Source organism: Dreissena polymorpha, chromosome 2, assembly GCF_020536995.1.
Source record: "Dreissena polymorpha isolate Duluth1 chromosome 2, UMN_Dpol_1.0, whole genome shotgun sequence".
NCBI classification, from domain to species: domain Eukaryota; kingdom Metazoa; phylum Mollusca; class Bivalvia; order Myida; family Dreissenidae; genus Dreissena; species Dreissena polymorpha.
The window spans coordinates 78,672,161-78,696,919 of record NC_068356.1 but is presented as its reverse complement, the minus strand read 5'-3'; the positions used below and the strand labels follow the sequence as shown (position 1 = coordinate 78,696,919).

At 32.9% G+C, this 24,759-nt stretch overlaps 2 protein-coding genes across 2 annotated transcripts; one reads left to right on the top strand and one right to left on the bottom strand.

Moving 5' to 3' along the window:
- Positions 1-11,527: 11,527 nt before the first annotated feature.
- Positions 11,528-18,966, top strand: LOC127869854 (myb-related transcription factor, partner of profilin-like). The gene is made up of 8 exons (XM_052412513.1): positions 11,528-11,688; positions 12,180-12,246; positions 12,712-12,813; positions 13,268-13,334; positions 17,410-17,463; positions 17,899-17,967; positions 18,311-18,361; positions 18,908-18,966. Exons 1-8 carry the CDS (start codon positions 11,528-11,530, stop codon positions 18,964-18,966), a joined length of 630 nt encoding a protein of 209 aa, XP_052268473.1.
- A 1,622-nt stretch (positions 18,967-20,588) lies between these two features.
- On the bottom strand, positions 20,589-22,917 carry LOC127869852 (putative nuclease HARBI1). Its single transcript, XM_052412512.1, has 4 exons — positions 22,820-22,917; positions 21,938-22,010; positions 21,306-21,487; positions 20,589-20,811 (listed from the first exon to the last, which is right to left on the bottom strand). Exons 1-4 carry the CDS (start codon positions 22,915-22,917, stop codon positions 20,589-20,591), a joined length of 576 nt encoding a protein of 191 aa, XP_052268472.1.
- Positions 22,918-24,759: the final 1,842 nt, after the last annotated feature.

Sequence of the window (24,759 nt, the reverse complement as noted above, 5' to 3'; positions counted from 1 at the left end):
TAATACATGGTGCATAGATGTAACAAAATCAATGGTGTGTTAAATTTTAAGAATGTTGTCAAACATATGCACCGATATATAACATGCATTTAATTTGCTTGCTTTGCATTGTGTACACATGCTTACGTAAATTGTAAATACACTGTATTGTATTGTGCATTTTATTGTCATGGTGTGTCTGAATAGCCACTAATCCCTTGAATAACCACTAATCCTTCGTCTTCATTGCACCTTGATAATGGACAGCAGTTAATGATAGTATACTTCCCAAAGTAGAAACGTTTGTAAATGTTATGTCTATGACCATGGTAGACTAAGCCAATAATTGAACTCCTTATAAAGGACCCTGTGGATGATTCCGTTCCGGTTTTTGTAGAAAAGTTTTCCGCTTCTACTCCATACTGATTCTACAGTGTCTTTTTTCTTCAAGCGGATTGAGTTGAAAACTGTTTGGTTCAACTGTGTTAGGTGTTCGCTTGCATAAATTTTAACTTGTTTGAGTTGCTTGCTCATTTTAAGAATTTGTATTTTCTTAGATCTAGAAATGAATTTTATAACAGCTGGTCTGCTTTTGCCATTTTCAAATCTTCCAAGCCTATGCCCGTAATCGATTTCAGATTCACCAAGTTCAATTCCAGTGTGCCTTTTGATGGTTTCTACTACTAATTTAATGGTTACGTCTGGTGTTTCTGCTTTATCTCTATCAGGAAGGCCATGAAAAACTACATTGTTAATTCGACTGTATTGTTCAAGGTCATTGAGATTTTCTTTGTTTGACTCTTTTTCTTTTGTTAACTCCAACAGGATCTGTTTCTTTTCTTCCTTTTCAAAAACAAGTTCTTTCTGCAAATTATCTATATCCTTCTTAAGATTATCATTTTCTGTTTCTTTTTCGAAAAGTTTATGTTCAAGCAGTTCGATTCTGTGAAGGAGGCTATTTTTCATTTTTCCTACAATTGTTTCTATCATATTTTCTAGAGAGCTGTCATCTTTTAGCATCACTTTGGACAGCTTGACATTTATTTCTCTCAATTGTTTTGAGATATCAACAATGCTCATGTTTTCTGTATCTTTGGTTCCTTCAGCTTTCTGTTTTTCGTGTTTTGCCTTTTTCTTTGCTTGCTTTTTGCTTTCAGCTTTTGATTCGCTTATACTAAGTTCATGTTCGCTAACACTGCTTATGTATTTGCGTTTGGTTTTGTCTTGACTATCACAATCTTGGTTACTATCAGATACTTCTGACTTTTCTAAGTCAATTTCTCCTGGCTCAATTGACTGAGTTGACTGTGTTGCCATATCTTTTTTGAATAGTATATAAACAATTTTTCAAAATTTTAAACAAGACTCTGTTTTCTTCATTTATTACAAGTTATTTATGTTCATACCATGTGTGTAACCATCCTGTATCCATTAAACAATGTCACTCATTTATTATCACCAACTTTCCAACACTAAGATTAATAAATCCTATTGCATTTTTATATTTTCAAGTCCAAAGAAAAAAAACACTTGCTCACACAAGGGAGATAACCTTCCAACCTTTTTGACTTTTATAAGGTTATCATGAATGGTCGTCTTTTGGGCGGTTTGCAGAGGTTTTGCTGTATTTGACAAGTTACTGGTTATTGTAGGAATTTCTCTTGGTAGTAATTTAATATTCTCCAAGTGAACACCCTGGTTTATGTCATGATTTCGTTTCAGCTTATGTTTACTGCCCCGGGCGCCTCTGTATTTCAAGACACAGTATGATTTCAATAGTGAAAGAGTTTCATTGTCCGGTTTTATCAATTTTCTATCCACACCTGCACAATGCAGTAATTGATCTCTATTGTACTGAATGAACGACATAATTCCTTGATTTTTCGCTCACTTAAAGGTAACAATTAATGTATAACGTATAACGTTATATACACAATATTTATAAGACTAGTTGTATCTAATTATTTTACTAATTAGAATGAAAAAAACAACTACAAATAAGCAAAAACTACTTAGCTATGTGTTCGTGTAACAATGTGACGAAAATCCAGATTCTACAAGTCCAAATAAGCACTTAAATCCAACGTTTTATCAGAGCTAAAAAAAATTCAGCCGACACTTGGCGCACTCTCACTACTAAATTCCAATGCAAGGAAAACTCATACATTATAAATACGCTTTAGAATGACCTATACTAAGGATTCGGGTGGGTGTTAAAATCGCTTTTATGGAAAAACAAACCTGTTCCTGTAATGCAATCATTTGGATATTGTATGTAAGAAATACACGTTATAATCACTAGTTCAATGTTTTTACTTGTCATAACAAAGTAAATGCAATCTCTGAACTATATATCCTGGATAATATATACGTGTACAAAATGGCATAACAATATCATGCATTGTATGTGTTTATTTATTCAAGATTTAAATGAACTATTTAAAAGGTCCGCTGATACTCGTGTGTTAAATGGTTTGTTTCCTACAACAACTTCTTGTATCGCACACAACTTGATCGTGAATATAACCACAACGGCGTTTACTTAGGCTACCCATTATCATATATTCACGACATTCACACACTATATTTATTGGAATTGAAAATAAGAGTCAAAGGCTTCAAATACACGTCAATAAATAGAAGAAGTAGTTTTATAAGTGATGGAAGAGGTTAATTACATTGTTCGTTTCCGCCAATATATTGAAATTACAGCAACATAATGCTGCTATTGTATTTGCTAACTTAGAGATTGTTCTTTTTCCACATGCAGTATCTGGTGTTTAAGTCTCAAACACATCCACAGAGAATTAACTCTTTTCTTTCCATATCATTCATCACTTATGCTATCTTCGTTACGAGTAATTGGGCGTTATAAATGATCAAATTTGATCTTCTTAAGATACTGTAACTGTCCGCAATGTACTTACCAATTATACGTGATTGATATATTTCTTCAACCAGACAATGTTGTCAAACCTACGATTATTTTATTACTATTTTAACAATTTTCAGTTTACATGAAATTTTTAACTTGCAAATCTGGAATTAATTCAACGATGAATGTGTATCATAATCCAAAATTTGCAACAAAAAGATACATAACTTTACTTCTTAGTAAACACATCTCACCTGAATTGAGGCAAAATTAAACTCTAGGATTTCGGCAGTGTAATTTTGAAGCAAACAAACAAACAACAGCTCCAGTACCACATGAAATGCGCACCCACGGGTTTATCCATCATTCTTCAAAACATTGCTTGCGTATGAGAAAGGCAATTAGAAAAATTCAATATGTATTTTTTGAAATTAGTTTTATTTTAGAGGTAAGGAACTCTTTCGAAATAGTCATTCAAAGGACGGATACACGATGATTTAGTAGTATATAACCTAGACGACATTGTTTAAGCAAAGGCTGTTATTTTCACAAATAATGCATGATTGAAGATATCCGTGACTTGAAAATAATGTTACGTTCCCATACCTATGCAGAAGGCAATAACTTGAAAACAAGTGTATCACGCTAACAATTAGAATTGAGATTGAATCATTCCATAAAGTGATAGAAATTAGTAAAAAAAAAATAGTCTAAAGCTACAATCAAAGTTAGCCAATTTAAACAAATTGCACCGAATTTAATGTACTAACTTGAATGACTTACATTGGTTCCAGGCTAAATGTTGTAATAGTTACGAATAAGATAGTGTTGTTGTTTTAATTTTAGTGAGACCCGGTTTACAAGAATGACATGCAGAGGTTATCGAGAATAATTTTGCTAATATGCGCAAACAATCGAGTCCAATAATCAGATACTATTCAATATAGCATAGGTTAACAATACTAACCAGACAATGGCCTCCGCCTACGTTTAGGTAATAAATGTAGTGTGTAATGAAACTGATGAGACGTAAGGCACGTACAGTGCATATTCTTTGGGGTAAGGTAGTGTTTACGTGCCCCTTTTCAAATCCGTAAACAGTGCCTTATGTTGTTGGTCAGAAAATCATACAAACGACAAACACTTTCGGTTTTATAAAATTCATATATCAACTTATGTATAGGTTAAAAAAGATTTGTTATATTTTTTATTATTCAACGCATTTTAATGTTTACATCTTGTGGTATAATGCGGTTGTCAAGATTTGATACTTTTAGGGTGGAGATGCAGAATATCGCTGGATGTTATTACTGCGTGTTCGATCTGTCTACGATGAACATTCAATTAGTTTAAACCTATTTATTTAAGCTCGATTGCATTTAAAGTACTTTTTACTTATTTCAAGCGCTCTCGAGTCCGTTGCCTAAAGATCGCTCCCACAGTGGGGATCGAACACGTGACCTCTTGGTCGATTTGCGGACACTGTATCCACTACGCCACGGCATTTAATTGAAAACCTATTGTTGTGAAGAAAAATATGCACTTGCATGATACTTTAGTGAACGCCAAAATAAATAACTCCTCAACTGAATGATACAATACTTATTTTTAAAGCTTAGGTTCACTGCCCGGTTTTATATGTTTACAGGTACGTGCCAATGAGTATATTATTCACTTTGAAATGCATACATCATGGCAGAAGTTTTCAAGAATTATGGTTGGATATATCATGTTATAGCAGTGAGTGAACGCTTTGTCTAACTAAAGCGCATTACATGTATATGGTTTGTATATGTATATTATCACCATATTGTGATATATATTAATTTCAAGTTGATACAACATGGCTAAAACTATTGTAGGTAAATTGTAAGTGATATCACAAATTTGGTTATCTTTCCTGTTTTGTTTAAGTACAGGATCAGAACATTGTGTTGATATAGTTGATGCACTATTTCTGCGTTCGGTTACAAATATAACGCCCCGAACAATCAGATATTATTTTAATTGTTAGGCTCTACACAACTGTTTCACATCACGACTACAAATTTCTTAATATAAACAGCGCTCCACCAGCCAATATTTATGATTTATCAACACATATTAATACAACGTGTTAATGATACATAACAATCCCGTTTCCTCTCGGTAACAGAAAGCGATATGTACGCACGTCTGAATCAGTGGCTATGAAAACGTAATTACACATCGAACATAATTATGCAACTGTAAACAGATTTGTTAATAAAATCCGATTGTGATTTGTGTTTCCAATATTTATTTAAGCTCGTTTCTAACATTCGTTTAATTAATCGTGTACCACAAACCGGAAATGCAAGTCAATATTTCGATAATTACAGGCAGTGAATACAGCTGCAGCTTCCGATGTAATTAATTATTATCGCTAGATTGTTGTTAATCAAAGACGTTTGCAAAATTGTCTGCCTTATCTAACTAAATCAGTTACTAAAAATCGTATTTCCCTTAAAATCCCAAAGCTACAAAAGAATTATGCAACTATATGAATATCGCTTGCCTTGATGTTGTTTCATGATAGTAGGGTTTACGGTTTTGATGAGGGCAGCACGTGTAAATGAATGAGCATTGATTCCTTTGCCTATTCTGAAAAAATACTTTGAAATACTGACCGCATTATTTCGTTGTTTGGAACAATACATTTTTGTTTGGTACCACAACTCAAAGGAGTTAAGTTCATCACCATAAATTACCCATCTAATCAATGTGTAACAAAACAAAACAATTGTCCCAAAAATGAATCGTTAAACTTAGTTGCTTTTGAGCAGCGGTAAAACATTTGCAAACTCGAGGACATATTTACTGATTGTGTCTTTTGAAGAGTTTACTGAAATTGCTCGATATTGTTTATGCAACAATTTACAGTATTTTTTTGTACTTACTTAGAGGCATACGCAGGCATTTGAGTGAAGCAGGTGAAACATCAGAAGGCAGGTATATAAGGCCATTGACCTTTCCAGACCTATTAATGGTGAGCTTCAACAAACTTGGTCGTATTCTTTGTTGGATATCACTATCCATATTTAAACCATTTATTCAATACATAAGACATGAAATAACGTCAATATATTGTATTGGCGACGCAAAATTTTCAACTCTGGCCTAAAAACAACATGATAGGGTTGCGACGGGTTCCGGATAAAAAGCCGCATTGTTTGTTTCATTACAATTTACTGTATTCAGTTCCTTTTGTAAAATTCGGTTAGGTGTCTGGTATTCAAACAAACCGCAAATGTTCAAAATAAATATGCTAATATTATGTTGACTATTTATAACCAACATTATATTGACTCTTAAATATTTGTATGAACATAAAAAGAAAACAATATTTGAATTTGTATGTGAATTCTTGTCGAATGCGTTCGATATTTGTTTTTGGACCTTGAATTGTGAAAGCGAATAAAGCTACACAAAATAAAACTATTTGCGGATACAGAAACAGTAAAACATTTGTTTTTATTAAAGTGTGTTTTAAAATAAATCTCATGATTAAACTAGTATTTTTTAATTGCATTTAATGTTAAATGTTGATCGGAAACCAAGATAAAATTGCATGTTTCGATTCGGGTCATATATAAATGGACCTTTCCATTCGAAATAAAACTTAACATTGCAAAAAGCACAGCATCCTTATGTCTGAAATATATTTCTTCATTATTGGCAAGACATATTCATGTTTAGAAATTGATCAGTCTAAAAAAAACACACTATTAAAGACCGCAGGTGGCCGTTTTCTTTGTTAGATGGAATTTAGATAGAATTAGCACTCGTTGCATATCAACCGACACTAGATAAGCCAACCTGTCATAAGCAATTAGACACCATAGACCAGCTGCGTTTGGAAAACTCACAGACAATGGGACCATTATAAGCAGATGCTGTACCCGCTGAAAAATTTATTAAAGGTTTGTGATTTGTGTGAGTAATATATACATATAAACAATATCAGTAACCAATATTGTATTGAGTTATTTAAATCGCGCGTTATTAATACGTTTTGAAAGAATCACAAAATATTTTTTGCTAGCAAAACCGTAATATAAGAAATAGTTTTAGATAAGTAAAATAAGAAGGAATTTCTTTTAAAAAAAAGTAGGGTTGCTCTGGAATCGAACATTTTATATTTATAAGTAAATGTTTACCCTCTCTCTTTACACCAAGGTGAAATTGAATTATGATACGAATTAAAATTCCTATGTTGGTAATTAACGTTTTTACTAAGTCGTCGATGAAAACCGTTACAAACACTTTATAATTTGCACAATTGCGATTGGTGATTATCAATAAGAGAACATATATTTGCTAGTCAGGAGTATTATTGCTTGATTTCAATGTAAGGCAAATTTTCATTTTTGAATATTTTAAATATTTTTTTAAACTTGTTTCAAACTGTGATAATTACCATTATCACATTATCGCTAATAAGAATATGTTTGAAACCCGTGGCGACAAAAACTTTGTATTATACTACTACGAAACACTTTTCAAGTAAAAAGATGTTATTTCACTTTATTTTGTTTTACATATGGTAAAGCATGAACATAAGTTTTTTTTTGTTTTGTATTATAATGCTGGTTACCAAATACTGCATATTTGCAAAGAAACAGGTTTGGGTGTTCGTGTTAAAGAAAAGCAAAAACAAGTGCAAATTTGCACAAACACCCAACTTTTCATTCCAAACCAACTCAAAAAATCGCATATACATACATGTATATGCCATTCCCGCATAAAATGTTTACATTATCACAGAAAAAGAGTTTCCTTATTTCTAAATTTATTGCACTGTCTGTGCTTATGTTTTAAAGGTTAATGGTCGAAATTCTAATAAAACATCTGCGCCGAAATGCCATTTGCGCAATGCATGCATCAATTTGAAGCATAGTGGTAGTGATCTTCTAATATATATTTCAAGACCGTAATTTCAGGCTTTCATACATGACGTCTAAGCCAATGCAAGGCCCGCATATCGTTCGTAAATGTATACTTGCAAAGACAAGACAATAACGCATGCACCTGAATGATGTATTCGACGACTGTTACAACAAATTACCAGTACGGATTTCTCGTTTTTTTTTAATGTGTATCATTCAGTCTAAAAAGAACCACTTATTGTTTGGTATAGTCTCGTGATTTGCCAATATAAACACGAACACAGCACACTTAAAGTACAAGCCCAAACTAATAAGGCTTTGGTCAATGTATTATGTTATTCATAGTTTATAATGAACGTCATTTGTTTATTGTTTGTATAACCCTAATGATTTATCGGGCATGTTATCGGTGAAAACCAGTTGCTTGTAATTGTTTCAGAATACGACAATCGGTTATGCTGGGATTCGCTTAACAGAAACGTCTTAAATAACACACACACACGATATGGTAAAATAACATACGAAAATGGTAATATTACTGAGACAAAGCTAATTATTATTGACAAATTGATTCATAATGGAAAGTAGTATTTTTTTCAAAAAGAAAGTTTTACAATGTACTTGCTTTTCTGTTGTTTTATAATTTGTCAATAATATAGCGTGAGCCGTTATTTGTCAGACGGAATGTTTGGTGAAAACAGCCTATAACCATCTCTAAACTAATGAGCCTGTCATAAACATTAAGCAACCCCGGACTCAGCTGCCGTTGACACATGCACCGATTATACAGACGATTTATTAGCAGTCACCGTATATGATAACAAATCAAAAGTTTTATAATAAAATGTGTTGGTTTTCCTAGATCGATTTTCAATTTTGATAGAACAAATTTTCAAAAAAAAATTGTGCTTTAAATTAAATGGATATATTTCCCGAAACAATTTAAAATGTGGATCATACATACTGATTTCATAATTTATTATTCAAATAGGAAAATAAAGCTGACAAAAACAACAATAACAATCAGTTAACATGATCTCAGAAAGATTTGACTCATTTTCACTTATTGTATCTTCGTTTAAATATAAACACAAATCAAAGCTCAGCTTTATATTAATGTTTGTGAGCAAAAGCATTTAACATTATCGAAAATTAATAAAATGTCATGAAAGTAAACACAGCATATAAACAATGATCATGCGCGGTAATAAATAAATACACATTATGTAATTTTGATTGTGACTTAATGTAATTCACTCTATCATATAAAGGCTGTTTTAAATGGTCCCATACTTAAAATATATTTAAGATGAAGGAGGCAACCTATTAAACATGGACTAAATAAATCCAAATCCCCGCCACACAATTAAACGCTTTTATCATATGCGGGCGAATTGCAAAACAGACACGAGCATGTTGGAGGTAAAAACTCTTCGTTTACAAATATTACTATATAAGGTAATGTGGCACAAACGAATGTTTCATAAAACCCAAATCAAAGCAAACTGAGAAGTAGGACAGAGCATAATTAACATTTTACGCATTTACTGTCATTTGAACATAACATTAACAGTTACTATACGTATTGGCAATCCTAGTAATATGTGTTTCTTACAAATTTAATACATAATTGGAGACTGTATGAGAAATGCAATACGATTTGATATATTTTTCAAGATTCACCATACATTTTCACAAACCGAGACGTGTAACATATACATGGTTACAACAGTAGTATAACAATAAAAGGCCTCCTCACGTTGCTTTGGTTTTCGCTTGTTTCTTGAATTAACCCATGTTTGCCTAGAGTCTAGAAAAAAGGCCTTGGCAAACAGCGTAGACACAAATGAGACGCCGCATGATGGTTTCAAAAAAGTATCTTCTTTCAAAATCAAGTTTAGGCGGAAAGTTTCGCCCCATATTAACCTGTGCGGACGGCATAGGCTAATCTGGGCCGACACTTTACACACATGCATTACACCTCCTTTTAACAGAGCGCGGCTCAACTCTTTTTTTAATAAATTGTTACTGTCAGATAATCAAACACTGGGTGGTAAATTATCAATATGCGATTCACCTCTTACGTCCCGTAATCTAATGCACGTTTTGTAGTTTATTTCTGAGAATTTCGTTTTGCAAACACAAACAAACACAACTTCTAATTTGCATATATCTAAATTAAACACTGCATTTATATTGACATCGTTGCAATACATGACTTTGTATTATTGCATCATTTATTTCAACCCATTTATGCCTAACGTCTATAAAAAAGGCCTTGGCAAACAGCATAGACCCAGATGAGACGCCGCATGATGCGGCGTCTCATCAGGGTCTGCGCTGTTTTCTTAAAGGAATTTATGTAAGAAATATTATAAATATAGAAATAAATATACTATACATCCCTCATTTTTGAAATTAGCCCGGTTTTCCGTCCAGCACTTTTTGGTTACATTAATAGCTTGATGTTTAACACTTTGTGAATTTTAAGCTGGTGTGTTAACCACACACTTTTATTTCAGTGCTGAGTTTGTGGAAATTCCTACGATTTAATAAATTGAAAAAAATATGTTAAGGCATTTTGCAAAAACAGACAATTTATATTGGTTTAAAGTCAATGATGTAACAGATTGGACACCACTAAGCAAACATGATTTGTATACAAAATCTTTAAATATTCTCTTTGAAATAAACGGCATTGATTCGTCATCACGGCGTTTCGACCTCATCCTTGTTCCTATCAAAACATTTGTAGACGCTACACAAGTTATGTAAAAACAGTTTGAGATCTGTAACATATTGGACACGAGCTGTTTCATCACCATTCATAAAAAATAATGATTGTCATACTAAAAATTGTATAGGTTTGTGCCTTTTTTAAAGTTTTATATCCAAGAAATAACCTTTATTGATGATATTGAAATAAAGGTAAGTAGCCCAAGATTTTTTGGTAGAGTGATGGAAACAGGAACTCGTGGGCACTATAAAAGGTATACCTTTTTTGTCTAGAATCCGCATGTATTTGTTACAAATTTTTGTACTAACATGGTAGTACTTGGTAGTTTTATGATATTTATCAACAAGTTTTATGTTAATCTTATCAAATATGGCCACAACATTTTCAAATACATTCATGAAATTTATATTTTACATGTTTTTTTGGGATGTTACTAAAAAGTGCTGGACGGAAAAACCGGGCTCAAATATATTGATCCAAATTAGAAGAATGGGAGAGTCCACTAGGCATAAAAGGGTTAGTGCAATGCAATGGTTTTTATTGGTTAGACACACAACTAATAATGACGACAAAATGAGCACAACTCGCTTTTTGCATAATAAGAAAATGATTCCACCTTTCCAATGATTAAGTTACATTTGCTCTAATAATTTACTCGGGCGTTCGCAATTTGTAATCACCTTGTGTTTGTAAACGGAACGGGTTTAAAATAGCACACACCTGGTAGCTGGTCGTGGGCCATATGGTTGCTATTAACCTGGGGACCGTTTCAATAAGATATCGTATCGTAAATATTACGATATCGTAACTCGGGTAGTTGCGAGTAGATTTACGATTCTCGTAAACCGTTTCAATAACGCCCTCGTAACTTTCCTCGTAAAACGCTCTCGTAATCTACGATTTCTTTATTGTACATTCTGTTTTCTTTGGGGTTATATTCAAAATGTCAACATCCGGTTGTATTTTTTCCTGCGTACTGTCAATATTCGGTAGTATTTATCTTACGTATTGTCGTCTGCAACTTTGACGATGGAGTCTGAAAAAAACCAACGGGCGAAAAATTGGTCACACGGTGAAATTGCTGCGCTTGCAGGCGCAATTGAAAAACACTACACAAGCTTGTTTGGAAGGTTCAGCCAGAATTTAACTTCCAAGGATAAGTCATCGCTGTGGAAAATGATCGCCGAGGAGTAAGTAGCAATAATAGATTCACACTATTGAATACTAATAATGAATAAGACTCACTGCAAATATTCGCAGATGTATGACGATATATGTTGACACGGTGGAATTGACATATGCCACTATTGATAACGATATCGTTTAAGAAACTTGGGTGTTTTATTAACTGATTAATGTTGTGATCTTTAAAATTGGATTGAGAAAAACAGCATCGTCAGGAATAATAATGCACATTAACCCACTTTACCAAAACCTTAACAAGTAAATTATTAATTAATTGAATTAATGTTGTTGGAACTTGGGCAAGTAGTCCACTTTATAAGTTTTTAATAGTTGACTACATAACTTGATATTTCGGGCAAGTGCTCCCAAAAGATATTGAAGACTACAACTAGAATTACAAATTGTAATAATTATGCATATTTTTTATATCTATGTTTGGTCATTTTTATGATGTAATTGCACAAACTTTTTACAATACATATTTTGATTTCATAAGAGTTAATGCTGTTGGTGGTTGGAGTCGAAAAGACGAAGACTGTCAACGGAAGTGGACAGACCTGAAGGTAGGTGTTCAAATAACACTGCTTCAGTTTAAACCTATTAAAATAATTTAAGCTTGATTGCATCAAAAGCCTTAGGCTTATTTGAAACGCTCTTGAGTAGGTTTCCTGGGACTAAAACCAGTACTTAATGTCTATGGAGGAGATCTAAAGAAAGCTCCCACAGTGGGGATCAAACCCGTGACCTTCCGGATGCTAGGCGGACACCATACCCACTACCCCACGGCGACCTTATATAACCCTGCTTTGCAAGAGTTTTTAAGGAATGTTTCTTATCTTGTTTTTAAATATAGGGTGTATTTTGGATGCAAATGTTTACTATTTATCCTTAAATTAAAAAAAGATGCATAATTTCTAAAATTGAATCATGTTAATATTTTCATTCAAAGCTACAATTAATAGTGTAGGTTTATGTTCCTTGTATCATAATTCACATTTCAGGATTGACCATTTTGAATACTTTTTCAGAGTGTGGTTAAAAAAAAAGGAACAGAAAAGGCGTGTTCCATGCAGAGAACAGGAGGCGGGCCTCCGGAAACGGATATCAGCCTAAAGCCTATCCAAGAAAAGGTTCCAAAACCAATTTCACTTTGAGCCATGCTTTAGCATAGATTGCATTTTTGCAATTTTGGACCATAATTTAGCATAGAATGAATTTTTACAATGTGGTGTAGTTTTAGAAACATTGTTTTCAAACCAAACTAGAGCTTTGTCAGTAAGGTGACCAATACCCCACACGCGGCATTGACACAGAATACACACTAAGTGACCCAGTGACCTAGTTTTTGACCCGGCATGACCCATATTCGAACTTGATCTAGACATCATCTAGATACAACTTCTGACCAAGTTTGGTGAAGATCGGATGAAAACAACTCGAATTAGGGAGCGGACACCTAATACAGACCGACAGACAGACAGACCGACAGACAAGCTTACTCCTACTCCCTAAACTACGTTTGCGGGGTATAATAATCAACACCTGGTAATTTCATAAAATTAATTTAGACATACTTTTTTTCAGATTCTATCCATGATACCACCAGTCTTGATTAATGGCGTTGGTGGAGTCGACACTTTCGTTGAAATGTGTATGTTCCTATTTTTAAACACACCTAAGCACAACATGCTCATGGTGAACTTTTTGGATTACCTTTTGTCCGTTTTTCTATTCCTTTCTGTGTAATCAACCATTACAAAAAACGGCCACTGGCTTATATAAACTAAAAAGCGTGTGAACATTCAAGAGTGAACCTTTTTTACCAACCATCATTAAACTTGTTCAGAATACTTGTTCTAATGTTTGCTTGCCCAAGTTCTGAACTTGCTAGATTGAAACATCTCAACATGCAATAAAAGCAGTTTAGGTACACTGGATCTCAGTTGAGCCTACTGGGATTCCACTTGTTGTATATCTTAAGTCATAAAATTCTTTTGTAAAATTATGGTAACAAAAGCAGATATTTATAAATATTAATTCACAATGTATCTGTTTCATACATTTATGTAACATTAGTACTATTAAGGAAAAATGCCTATGTTACGTAGATAATGTTCATAAAAGAACATTTTTGACCATATATAGGTGACCTCAATCCCCGAACAGGTAACTTATCAGATATACTAGAGTACGATTAGTACCTTGACTGTTTTGAAGAATTAGATACAGAAAATATAAATACACATTTCCCAGTAATACGCAACAATCCGGACAAGGTAATTGATTGTAACTGTAAAAGGCTAATTAATCTATGCAGAGCTACTAATCATATTATCGTTAATGGTCGTCTCAACAAAGAGCAGGACAATCAATTTACTTTCGTCTCAAATAGAGGCTTGAGTATAACAGATTATCATATTATAAATGCAAACTATGTTGATAATATAAAAGAATTTCAAATACTCAATTGGCAAAACTTTTCTGATCACGCAGGTGTTTACTTTTCTTTAAAATGTAACACCAAAACTAGACATATTACAACCGGTGAATACAAAGAGGAAACTAAGCTTGTTTTTAACTCAAGTTTTGTTGAAAAATTTCAAGACTCATTGAAAGAGAATATCAATTTGTTAAATGAAAACAAGGAAAACATTAATTGTGAAATAAAACGTTTAACTAGCTATATTTATGACAATGCAGTAACAATTTTTGGAAAAAAGTAAATATTAACCACGACAAAAAATTTCGAAATAAAGCAGATTCGCAGAAATGGTTTGATTATAACTGCAACACAGCTAAAAAAGAATTCAAAAGCGCTCGAAACATATTCAATAAATTAAAAACAGATGAAAACAAAACACACTTTGTGAATATGAGAACAAAGTACAATAAAATACGAAAGAAATCTAAAGCAAAATACAAAAAATCAGAAGGAAAAAACTTGAAGACATAGATAAATCAGATCCAAAACATTTCTGGAAATCCTTAAAAAATGCTATAAACAAGCACCAAACAAGGATGACAGTATAACAGTAGCAGACCTTTATACGCACTTTAAAAACTTATTAGGCGAACAACCCGAACAAATAAATGAAAATGTTGCCACCACCGAATCTACGGATATTGATTTAGATAAAGAATTCACATTGCATGAACTCAAGGCAGCCGTCTTTCATAAAAAAAATAACAAGTCTTGTGGGCCTGATAATATATCTTCAGAACTAATTAAATCATCGTTTAGTGTATTAGGACCACACCTCCTAGCAATATACAACAAACTTTTCAACCATGCCGAATACCCGGAAGACTGGGGCCTCGGATACAACGTCCCTATATATAAGAGCGGGAAATCAAATGAAACGAAAAACTATAGGGGTATAACCTTAAATAATATCCTAGCAAAAATATACTCACACTTGCTACTCAACCGTTTAACAAACTGGACAAACAAACACCAAAAAATCATTAACTGCCAGTTTGGTTATCAAAGGGCAAAAGCACAACAGATTGTATATTTATACTTAACGCAATTATATCAAAAATAATAAACTCAGGTCAAAAATTATACACCATTTTTATCGATTATCAACAGTGCTATGATAAAATCAATCACACACTACTTTGGCAAAAATTGATATCGGAAAATATAAACGCTCTAAAAGCGATGTATAGTATCGTAAAATCAGTAATTAAATTCAATCATAACTTGTCCGACCCATTCTCGGTACACCAAGGAGTGAACAAGGTGATTCCAGTTCATCACTGCTCTTCATGATGTTCGTTAATGACATGTTGGAGAACATAAATACAGATTTAGATGGTTTATTCACTATAGACGAGTTAAAATTATTTCTTATTTTATATGCTGATGACCAAATTTTATTCGCAACGTCACCAAACTCACTACAACACATGCTAACAGACATAAAAGCATACTGTAATGCATCGAAATTAAAAATAAATACAGCTAAAACAAAAGTGCTAATCTTCGAAAAGGAACACATTACACAAACATCGATATCTTTCTGTATGGTGAAAAACTAGAAGTCGTTACTTCCTTTAAATATCTGGGGGTATACTTATTTAAAAACGGTAACTTTAACAGAACGCAAAAATGCATAGCAGACCTTGCGTCAAAATCAATGCACCGACTTTTCTCAGTGGTCAACATGTATGAATTTAGCACAAAAAACAAACTCAAACTCTTTGATATCTTAGTAGCATCAATTTTGAATTACTCGTCTGAAATATGGGGTACTACACAGGCGAAAGATATTGAAGCCGTACACACGAAATTTTTAAGGAAATTACTGTGTGTAAATAAATCAACCAACCTTAGCGCGTTGTTTGGAGAATTAGGAAGAATACCCTTTAATGAATTACGAAAAATAAACATTATTAAATACTGGTTTAAACTACTATTATCAAATGAGAGTAGCTTGATCAAAATTTCATACAATATGCTAAAACAAGATACGGACAATGGACATACATACAACAATCAAAACTGGGCATACCATGTTAAATCCATTCTCGACAGAATCGGCATGTCCGAATTATGTATAAACCAAAACATAACCGAATCTCAATTTATACAGTGCAAACAACGAATATAAGACACTTATACTCAAACATGGCACGCCGAAATTAACAGCTCTACCCGTCTCTCTACGTACTGTTTATTCAAACATAGTTTATCGTTAGAAAGTTATTTAGACAAAATTAATGAACCAAAATATAAAATTGCCCTAAGCAGATTCCGTTTATCATCGCATAACCTAGAAATAGAAAGGGGGCGATACAATAATATTGAAAAAGAAAACCGTAAGTGCAAATTATGTAATATGAATACTGTAGAAACTGAGTACCATTTCTTACTAGTTTGCCCCATATATACGCACCTAAGAAGAAAACTTTTAAAGTCACAGTACTGCAGATGGCCAACAATTTCAAAGTTTCAAAGTCTGATGTCCAGTGAAAATAAAACTATGCTTATTAATCTAGCAAAGTTTATGTACGAAGCTTCAAATTTACGACGCCTACTAGATACGTAATTAGTCTTTTAGAACGTAACAACCCTTTAACATTATTCCATCTTATATTTCACGCACAACATACCTTAACTCAAATTCAATTTCTCATTCCTTATAAATTTGAATAGCATTATAAACAATGCTAATTTGTTTCCGCTCAACTTGTTGTTTCATTTTGAATTTATTTTTTTAATGGCTAAGCTATTAATAATTCAGATATTAAATCAACTTTCAGAAATTGTTACTTTTTATAAATAACTATAACCATAATCCTCGTATTGAAATAATTTGATTTTTAATTATTTCTATAACTTGTTGCTGGATACTAACTTAATTTTCAGTGAATAAATACTGTACTTCTTAACATTAAATTGTTGTCAATGTTGAATACAGTTTTTTTCAAACGAATATATTATATATTTTTTGCGCTAACACCATGTGTTCAATTTAACACTTAATCCACATCTGCCATGACTTGTATTACTTGTATATATAAAATGTATATGTGTAGGCTAAGAGCTTGTATAAGCTTTATTTGCTGAAATAAATGTTGTTGTTGTTGTTGTATATATACACTCTTATATTTTATCATGACATTAAAAGTTTCATATTAAAAGTTATGAAACATCATACATTTTATATTGTTTCAATGCTTAGGGTTTCACTATTTTAAATCTCTGACATATCTTTAAGCATCTTCAAGCAGTCCATCTGCTAAAGATATGGATGTTGCGGTATCATATCAAGGTAGAAAACACTTTCAGATTTCTAATAATTTTAATAATTATTTAAATATAAATTTAGTAAAGATATTACTCATTTAAAACATTGGCATTATTACTGATAAATCATAAAAGTAATTCATGTCATAGTGGATATAAATTTCAAATATAAATTCACCATTAGTAAAAAGCATATCTTAACAACATGACTGGTACAACTATAGAAACCTCTTAATGTACATATTGTAATGTTTGTCTGTTAATGTTGCTGCAATTAAGTAATAGAAAATATTTATGTTTTTACATAGTGGGTTGCACTTATAAATTTATCATTGGTATATTTACCATAATGTTAATATTTCAAAAAGAACAAAAATGTGATATATATAAGTATGTATGAAAAATAGAATTTTTATTTTTTATTTAATATTCTTTTCATCCCCTGTTGTACCGAATATAGTAAAACCACAACCACTGTGCAAAGAAACTGCAGGACATGCCAGCACTGGTCTTCAAGAAAGTGCAACAGGTTATTATATTAATTTTAAATTCAAACACATTAATACATTTGTAAGCAGTGCAGCCAGTCATAGCTCCATGAGATACACATGCATGCCAAATATCAAGTTGCTATGATCAATGTTGCAAAAGGTATGACAAAACTTTAAGATTTATTAAAGTTTTGGACAGACAGACAGAATGACAGACAGACAGACAGACAGGCCAAAAACAATATACCCTCTTTTTTCAAAAGGGGGCATAAAGAAAATCATACTTTGTTGAAAATGTAAACACTTACTAGAAACTAGATTTGTGTTGTTGCATGCAACTTAAATGTGATAAAGATATACTTAACGTATATGATATTTCAGCTACTACCAGCTCCAGAACAAAACCAACAACACCAAAGAAATCTTCAAAAAGTAAATATCATTAACCCATTTAAGCTTATAGCAATAACATAATGTTATGCCAGTCATTCTTCAACAAAGCAAGCCAAATTTTTGAACTTATTTGAAACATTTAAACTAAGATTATGTTACAAACATGACTTCTAAACTTAACAGGTGTTTATGCTTGTGTAAGTTTTTCAATCACTAGGTGTAAAAATTTCACACCCAAGATTTATGTATATTCAACTAATGTTCAACATTGTGTGGAGGTATTTTTTGAAAAAAATTAATAAATAAACAATTTGCCTAAGTTACTCCACATATAAAATATATGTTTTCATAACTGATGATCATATCATTACACAATTGATCAATTCAAAATACGTTCAATTATCAAATAAGTAATACATACAACAAAAACATTTATAATTGAAATGTTTTATACTTGTTTAGTAGGAACCTTTGACGAGACTTTCATCAACCAGCAAGAGCGCATGATGACATGCCTTGAAGCCATTCAGGCTTCTTTATCAACTATTGTTGAATTAAAAAAAGAAAAATTACGTTTGCTTTCAGCCCAAAAGGTCAGCGACCTGATGTTTGAGACGGAGTTCTTACATGTAAATGAATCTTAAATGTTCTTGTTGAATGTACCTTTTTTTTTTTACAGATCTTGGCATGTATGGAAGTGTGTTATTAAATGCTTTAAATTGATTAATGTAAATATTTGAACTAAAAAGCTCCAGTAAAAAAACAAGAAAAATAATAATTTGGAAAGTTATGTCGTTATCTTTATATTTTATGACATTAACGATGATTGCTAGACTTTTACTTAAATAGTAGGTGGTTTGCAATGAATAAATACATTGTATTATGAATTCTTTTTATTTTTATGATTTTGTATGAGGGAGATACAGTTTCATTTTTTCGTCTGCTGAATGTTAAAACTAGTGTAACTGACATATTGTAAATTTTTCATGAGAAAATTATGCACAAAATACATAAAGAGCTCTTACATTACTCTGCCCATTTAATGATGTTTGTCACCAAAATAAACAAAAAAATAAAACCAGTAAAATTTTATAAACATGTCAGTTACACGACTTTCAACAATCAGTAGAAAATATTTTCACTGTTGTAAATTTTAATATTGTTTACATTCACATCTTTAAACAAGAGATGTGTTTGTCAGAAACACAATGCCCCCTACTGCGCCCCTTTGAAATAAAATTTCTATTTATCATTTGGCAGGTTTAGAAATTATCTCCCTTTAAAGCTTGTTTCTTCCCTTGGATTTTTTGTTTACCTTTGACCTTGAAGGATGACCATGACCTTCCACCACTCAAAATGTGCAGATCCATGAGATACACATGCATGCAAATACCAAGTTGCTATCTTTAATATTGCAAAAGTTATGGCCAATGTGAATTTTTCGGACAGACGCACAGACTGACAGACAGACTGACGGACAGTTCAACTGCTATATGCCACCCTACCGAAGGAATAAAAATTACATTTCAACCTCGCTCTGTGAAAAGGGGGTTTAATGCACCTGCATTATTAGAAGAATGTGATCAATTATAAATGAGACGCGCTCTGAGAAAAAGGGGTTAAATGCAAATGCGTCAACTGTCGTCCAAGATTAGCCTGTGCAATGTACATGGGTTGTACACTCTAATGTGTATATTGATATTCACTCTTATGTTCATATTGAAATTGTTCGGTCAATAATTTAATTTGTTTTCCCTGCCTTAGTTAAAATATGTTAGTGCTTCAATATCCCTGTATTGCTGAAAGAAGCTCAGGCACCAAGTCCCCCGAGTTATAACTCGTATTAGCTGCTCTGTGGCAGGGGTATCATCGGGCGCCACCCGACTCATTGTCGCTAGGTTCGGCTAATTTCGGCTTCTCCTCCCATTTAAAGTTTAAAAATCCGAGTGTCACTTCTGTTCGGAGGCACAGCACTTTAAATGAACACACATTTTAAAGACTTGTTTTGTCTTTATCAGGTGTAAATGTACACACATTTTTAAGACTTGTTTTGTCTTTATCAGGTGTAAATGAACACACATTTTTAAGACTTGTTTTGTCTTTATCAGATGTAAATGTACACACATTTTATAGACTTGTTTTGTCGTTATCAGATGTATATGGACACACATTTTTAAGACTTGTTTTGTCTTTTATCAGATATAAAATAACACACATTTTTAAGACTTGTTTTGTCTATGTTTCAGAGAGCGTCTCATTTCACAATTCACATTCTCCCAATAATTACATTTCTTCTATCTGTGCCATCCACACCATCAGTCTGTCTAACTATTGCATCATCTTCATCATCATCATCAACATCAGGCATAAGGGTTGGGTCCATGATGTTTCTGTCCATACAAAAATTGTGAAGATGCATGCATGCCAATACAATTTGGGCGCATTTCGATGGCGTGAATGGTAGACAGCCACCAGCCGTATGTAGGCATCTGAAGGTTCACAAAACAAGGTGTCTGTATGTTGGCTTTTGTAAGCGTTTTTGTTTAACTTTTCAAATTTAATTCTCAATCTATTAGTTAAATAAATAATAATACAATATAATAAATAATAATAAAAATATAATCTTGCAATTTTTAAATGATTAATTTTGATAATTTATTTTAATTTAAGAAAAGAATGACACAATTCTCAAACCATAAATGTGCAGGAAATTTTAAAATATGCTAATCGCATATTCAGAAATGATGTCATATTAATTGTTTTATGTATTTTGCTTTTTTAAGATTGTACCTTTCATAAGAAAGACTAAGAAAGACACACACTTTTTTATCAAATAAAATGTTGACATGTGGGAAAATCTCATATTTTACTGTTTCAAAACTCAAGGGGGTAATTAAAAATTTAAAACGAGCACACATTGTTTTTTAAATGACGATTTTTATATGTATATGTTTAATTACATTAATAAATTATGATAATTTACCTGAATCTACTCTTAAGAACACCAAAGGCCCTCTCGACAACAACTCGTCCTCTCTTATGGGCTATATTAAACCTGGTTTGCTGGACACTGTTTGGATTGGCTAATGGTGTCATGCAGTATCTTCGAAGAGTATATCCGCTATCACCCAACAGATAGCCCACATCGTTTCTCTCCAGATAGTCCTACATGGATCAAACATTCATATAATATACTATGATGTTTGAAGGTAGATCATTTTAAGCTACTTCAACTTGTATTTTATCATTGAAATTAAGTTATTTTTCAGTGTTTTTTTTGTTCTATTCAAGGAAAATATAAAACAATAGCTGCCCCAAGACAGCACCTTTGAATAATGTTCTAGGAATAAACAAGAGATATGTTTGTCAGAAACACAATGCCCCCTACTGCGCCGCTTTGAAAATATTCATTTTTACCTTTGACCTTGAAGGATGACCTTGACAATGTTAAAGATTTCGGACGGACAGACAGACGGACAGACTGACAGTTCCCTACTGAGGGCATAAAACATAATCCTTGCACTTTAAATATAGCGCTTTATTATTTATATTGGATTGTCAATACATAACAACTTTCTTTTTGAATAACAGCTATTTTTCGCAATATCGTTATACCTTTACACCACAACCTTCAAACATGAATGCATCATGTGTTGACCCAGGGTAGGTTGACACCACGTTTAGGAATCTGTAAAGTTGATATAACATGATATTTTTTTGTGATTAAAGTTAAGTTAAACAACAACAATCTTTATTTAATCGTTTTAACAATCTAAAATATAATTGAAATACATTAAACACAAATTATATATATCTATTACATAAGCCTCTTCAGTCTAGAAAACAGGCAAAAATGAAAGTATAATGGTGAATCATTATTTATGATATGATATTTAGTATAGCATATGATGTATACACCAATTGTAGCAGGGTTACGTATAAGGAGAACTTACACTGCCTTGCTATATGAGCTAGCTTTTAAAGCGACGCGGTAGAGTGTGCCTGATTTGAAATCAGGAGGTTCCGTATTCGATCCCCATGGCGGTCACGGGTTTTTCTGGCTGGGTTACATTGGCGCCCAACTTAAAATCCACAATGTGTGTCAGACGTCCCAAAGATGTCGTGACAGTAGGAAATTCATGGAAGAATTGCAGAATTTGAGGTGGTGTGTGTAGCAGGGTTAGGTATAAGGAAAACTTAAACTGCCTTGCTATATGAGCTAGCTTTTATTACGACGTGGTAGAGTGTCTGCCTGATTTGGAGTCGGGAGGTTCCGGACTCGATCCACCTGTTTGTCATGGATTTGTCTGGCTGGGTTACACAATATTAACTACTTATTTCAAATAATTTACTGAAACCTATAAAAAATTGTTGTCAATAAATTGAATTACCTTAATTCTGAATCAACACTTGCCTGAACATTCAGAGCGTGGAAGCCTTTTCTACATACAAACGCTTCCTCGTGCTCCTTCGGGGCTATTATGGGTATCAAAGTACCGTCCACTGCTCCCAGGACTAGTGGCAGACCGCATAGTCGGAAGAAGCCAACCTTCACACATCTTGTACATCGACTGGAAACCTATGGAATGTATCATGTGTTTATATTATGTTTTAAATCATTTGTTTATATTTTGTTAATTTTGATTTAGTTTTCATTTATTATTAAACCCCCAGCCACGAATTTTAGGGGGTATATAGGAGTGAGCTAGTCTGTCTGTCGGTCTGTCTGTCCGTATTAAGTGTCCGCTCTCTAATTTGAGTTGTTTTCATCCGATCTTTACCAAACTTGGTCAGAAGTTGTATCTAGATGATGTCTATTGTAAGATAATATTTATTTAGAAATAATGGAGTTTAAAATCATGATGGATGAATTTATGATAAATGAAAATTATTTATTAAAAAGGCATAAAGACATTTACCGAATGTTTATCATACGCTTGTTTACTGAACTCACAAACGCATGTAGAATTCGTGAGACAGATGATCTGCTTATCCCATGAAGGTCAGCCAGCTCTGAGTATATGTTTCCTTTCGCCAAGAATCTTAAACTGATGAGAACCTGTAGGACAGCATGAACAATTGAATACTTTTTGACGTTAAATATACATTTAAGTATTTGAAATGAAACGTGTACTTTAATATGTAACGTGTGTGCTTTTAAGAACAAGATATCCTGCTAACTCAATTGTAATATCCCCAATTCAGTGTTAAGTGGTTTGGGGTTTGATAACAAAGTTGCCAAACAAGGAACACTTTACATCATTTAGAAATATCAATATATTAAAGAATATTGAAGAATCACAAGACAATTTTTATACATTGTTACGAGACTTACAGCGTTGATAAACAAACCTTTAGCAAATTATTTTGTTAAACAACAAGGCTCCATTCAGCTCCATTCAGCACTTATCCGAACACAAACAAAATCCGAAATCCCATCCCATTCAATGTAGATAGAAGCGTACAGCCACAATAATCATTTATTTCACAAATGATTAGAGCGGCGGAAAGCTCATTTAGTTCAACTGTTGTTGAACAATATAATTTTATAACAAAAATAATTAATACATAGGTTTTGACGTAAATAATATTCACTACGTAAATTTCAATATTTAGTTCGGTGTCTATCCAAATATAAACAAAGGGCAGTAACTGACTTATTGATCCCAATTAAAACTATTTAAAGGAAAGTAGTCAACTTATAAGAAAAACATTTATAGAAAGCATGCAAAAAAAATGTGCACTAAAAAAAGTGATCATCCCGTAGTTGGGCGTAGAGTACTTACTTTAGTTTCCACAGTTATTGCTCTTCCACGGACTGTAAGCGGCTCTTAATCATGGCGAAGCAAGTCCACTATTTCACGGACACTTTCTTTGCTTAACCTATAGCGCGAAATGAATACATCATCTGGTATATCGTTTAACAAAACACGGGGCGAAAAGCGTCTTTCTCGGCGTCTACGAACAACATACGCAGCGTCCATTTTGGTTTGGACGTCACTACGACTGCTTCTTACTTCTCGTTAACTTACGAGAGCATTCTACGATATCGTAAGTTACGAAAGTTTATTGAAACGCAAAATGGTAAGTTGCGATAATCGCAACTGGTTTACGAGTCGTAACATACTTACGAGAGCTTATTGAAACGGTCCCCTGCGATATTAAATAGCTGTGTCTCTGGGGACCGTTTCAATAAGATATCGTATCGTAAATATTACGATATCGTAACTCGGGTAGTTGCGAGTAGATTTACGATTCTCGTAAACCGTTTCAATAACGCCCTCGTAACTTTCCTCGTAAAACGCTCTCGTAATCTACGATTTCTTTATTGTACATTCTGTTTTCTTTGGGGTTATATTCAAAATGTCAACATCCGGTTGTATTTTTTCCTGCGTACTGTCAATATCCGGTAGTATTTATCTTACGTACTGTCGTCT

Coding starts and splice junctions, on each gene's coding strand:
- LOC127869854 (XM_052412513.1), top strand. CDS start 11,528: ATGGAGTCTGAAAAAAACCAACGGGCGAAAAATTGGTCACACGGTGAA. Junction 12,247..12,711: donor GGAAGTGGACAGACCTGAAG/GTAGGTGTTCAA, acceptor ATACTTTTTCAG/AGTGTGGTTAAAAAAAAAGG. Junction 13,335..17,409: donor CGACACTTTCGTTGAAATGT/GTATGTTCCTAT, acceptor CATATCTTTAAG/CATCTTCAAGCAGTCCATCT.
- LOC127869852 (XM_052412512.1), bottom strand. CDS start 22,917: ATGATACATTCCATAGGTTTCCAGTCGATGTACAAGATGTGTGAAGGT. Junction 21,488..21,937: donor TTGAAGGTTGTGGTGTAAAG/GTATAACGATAT, acceptor TGATCCATGTAG/GACTATCTGGAGAGAAACGA. Junction 20,812..21,305: donor GTTCTTAAGAGTAGATTCAG/GTAAATTATCAT, acceptor GTGAACCTTCAG/ATGCCTACATACGGCTGGTG.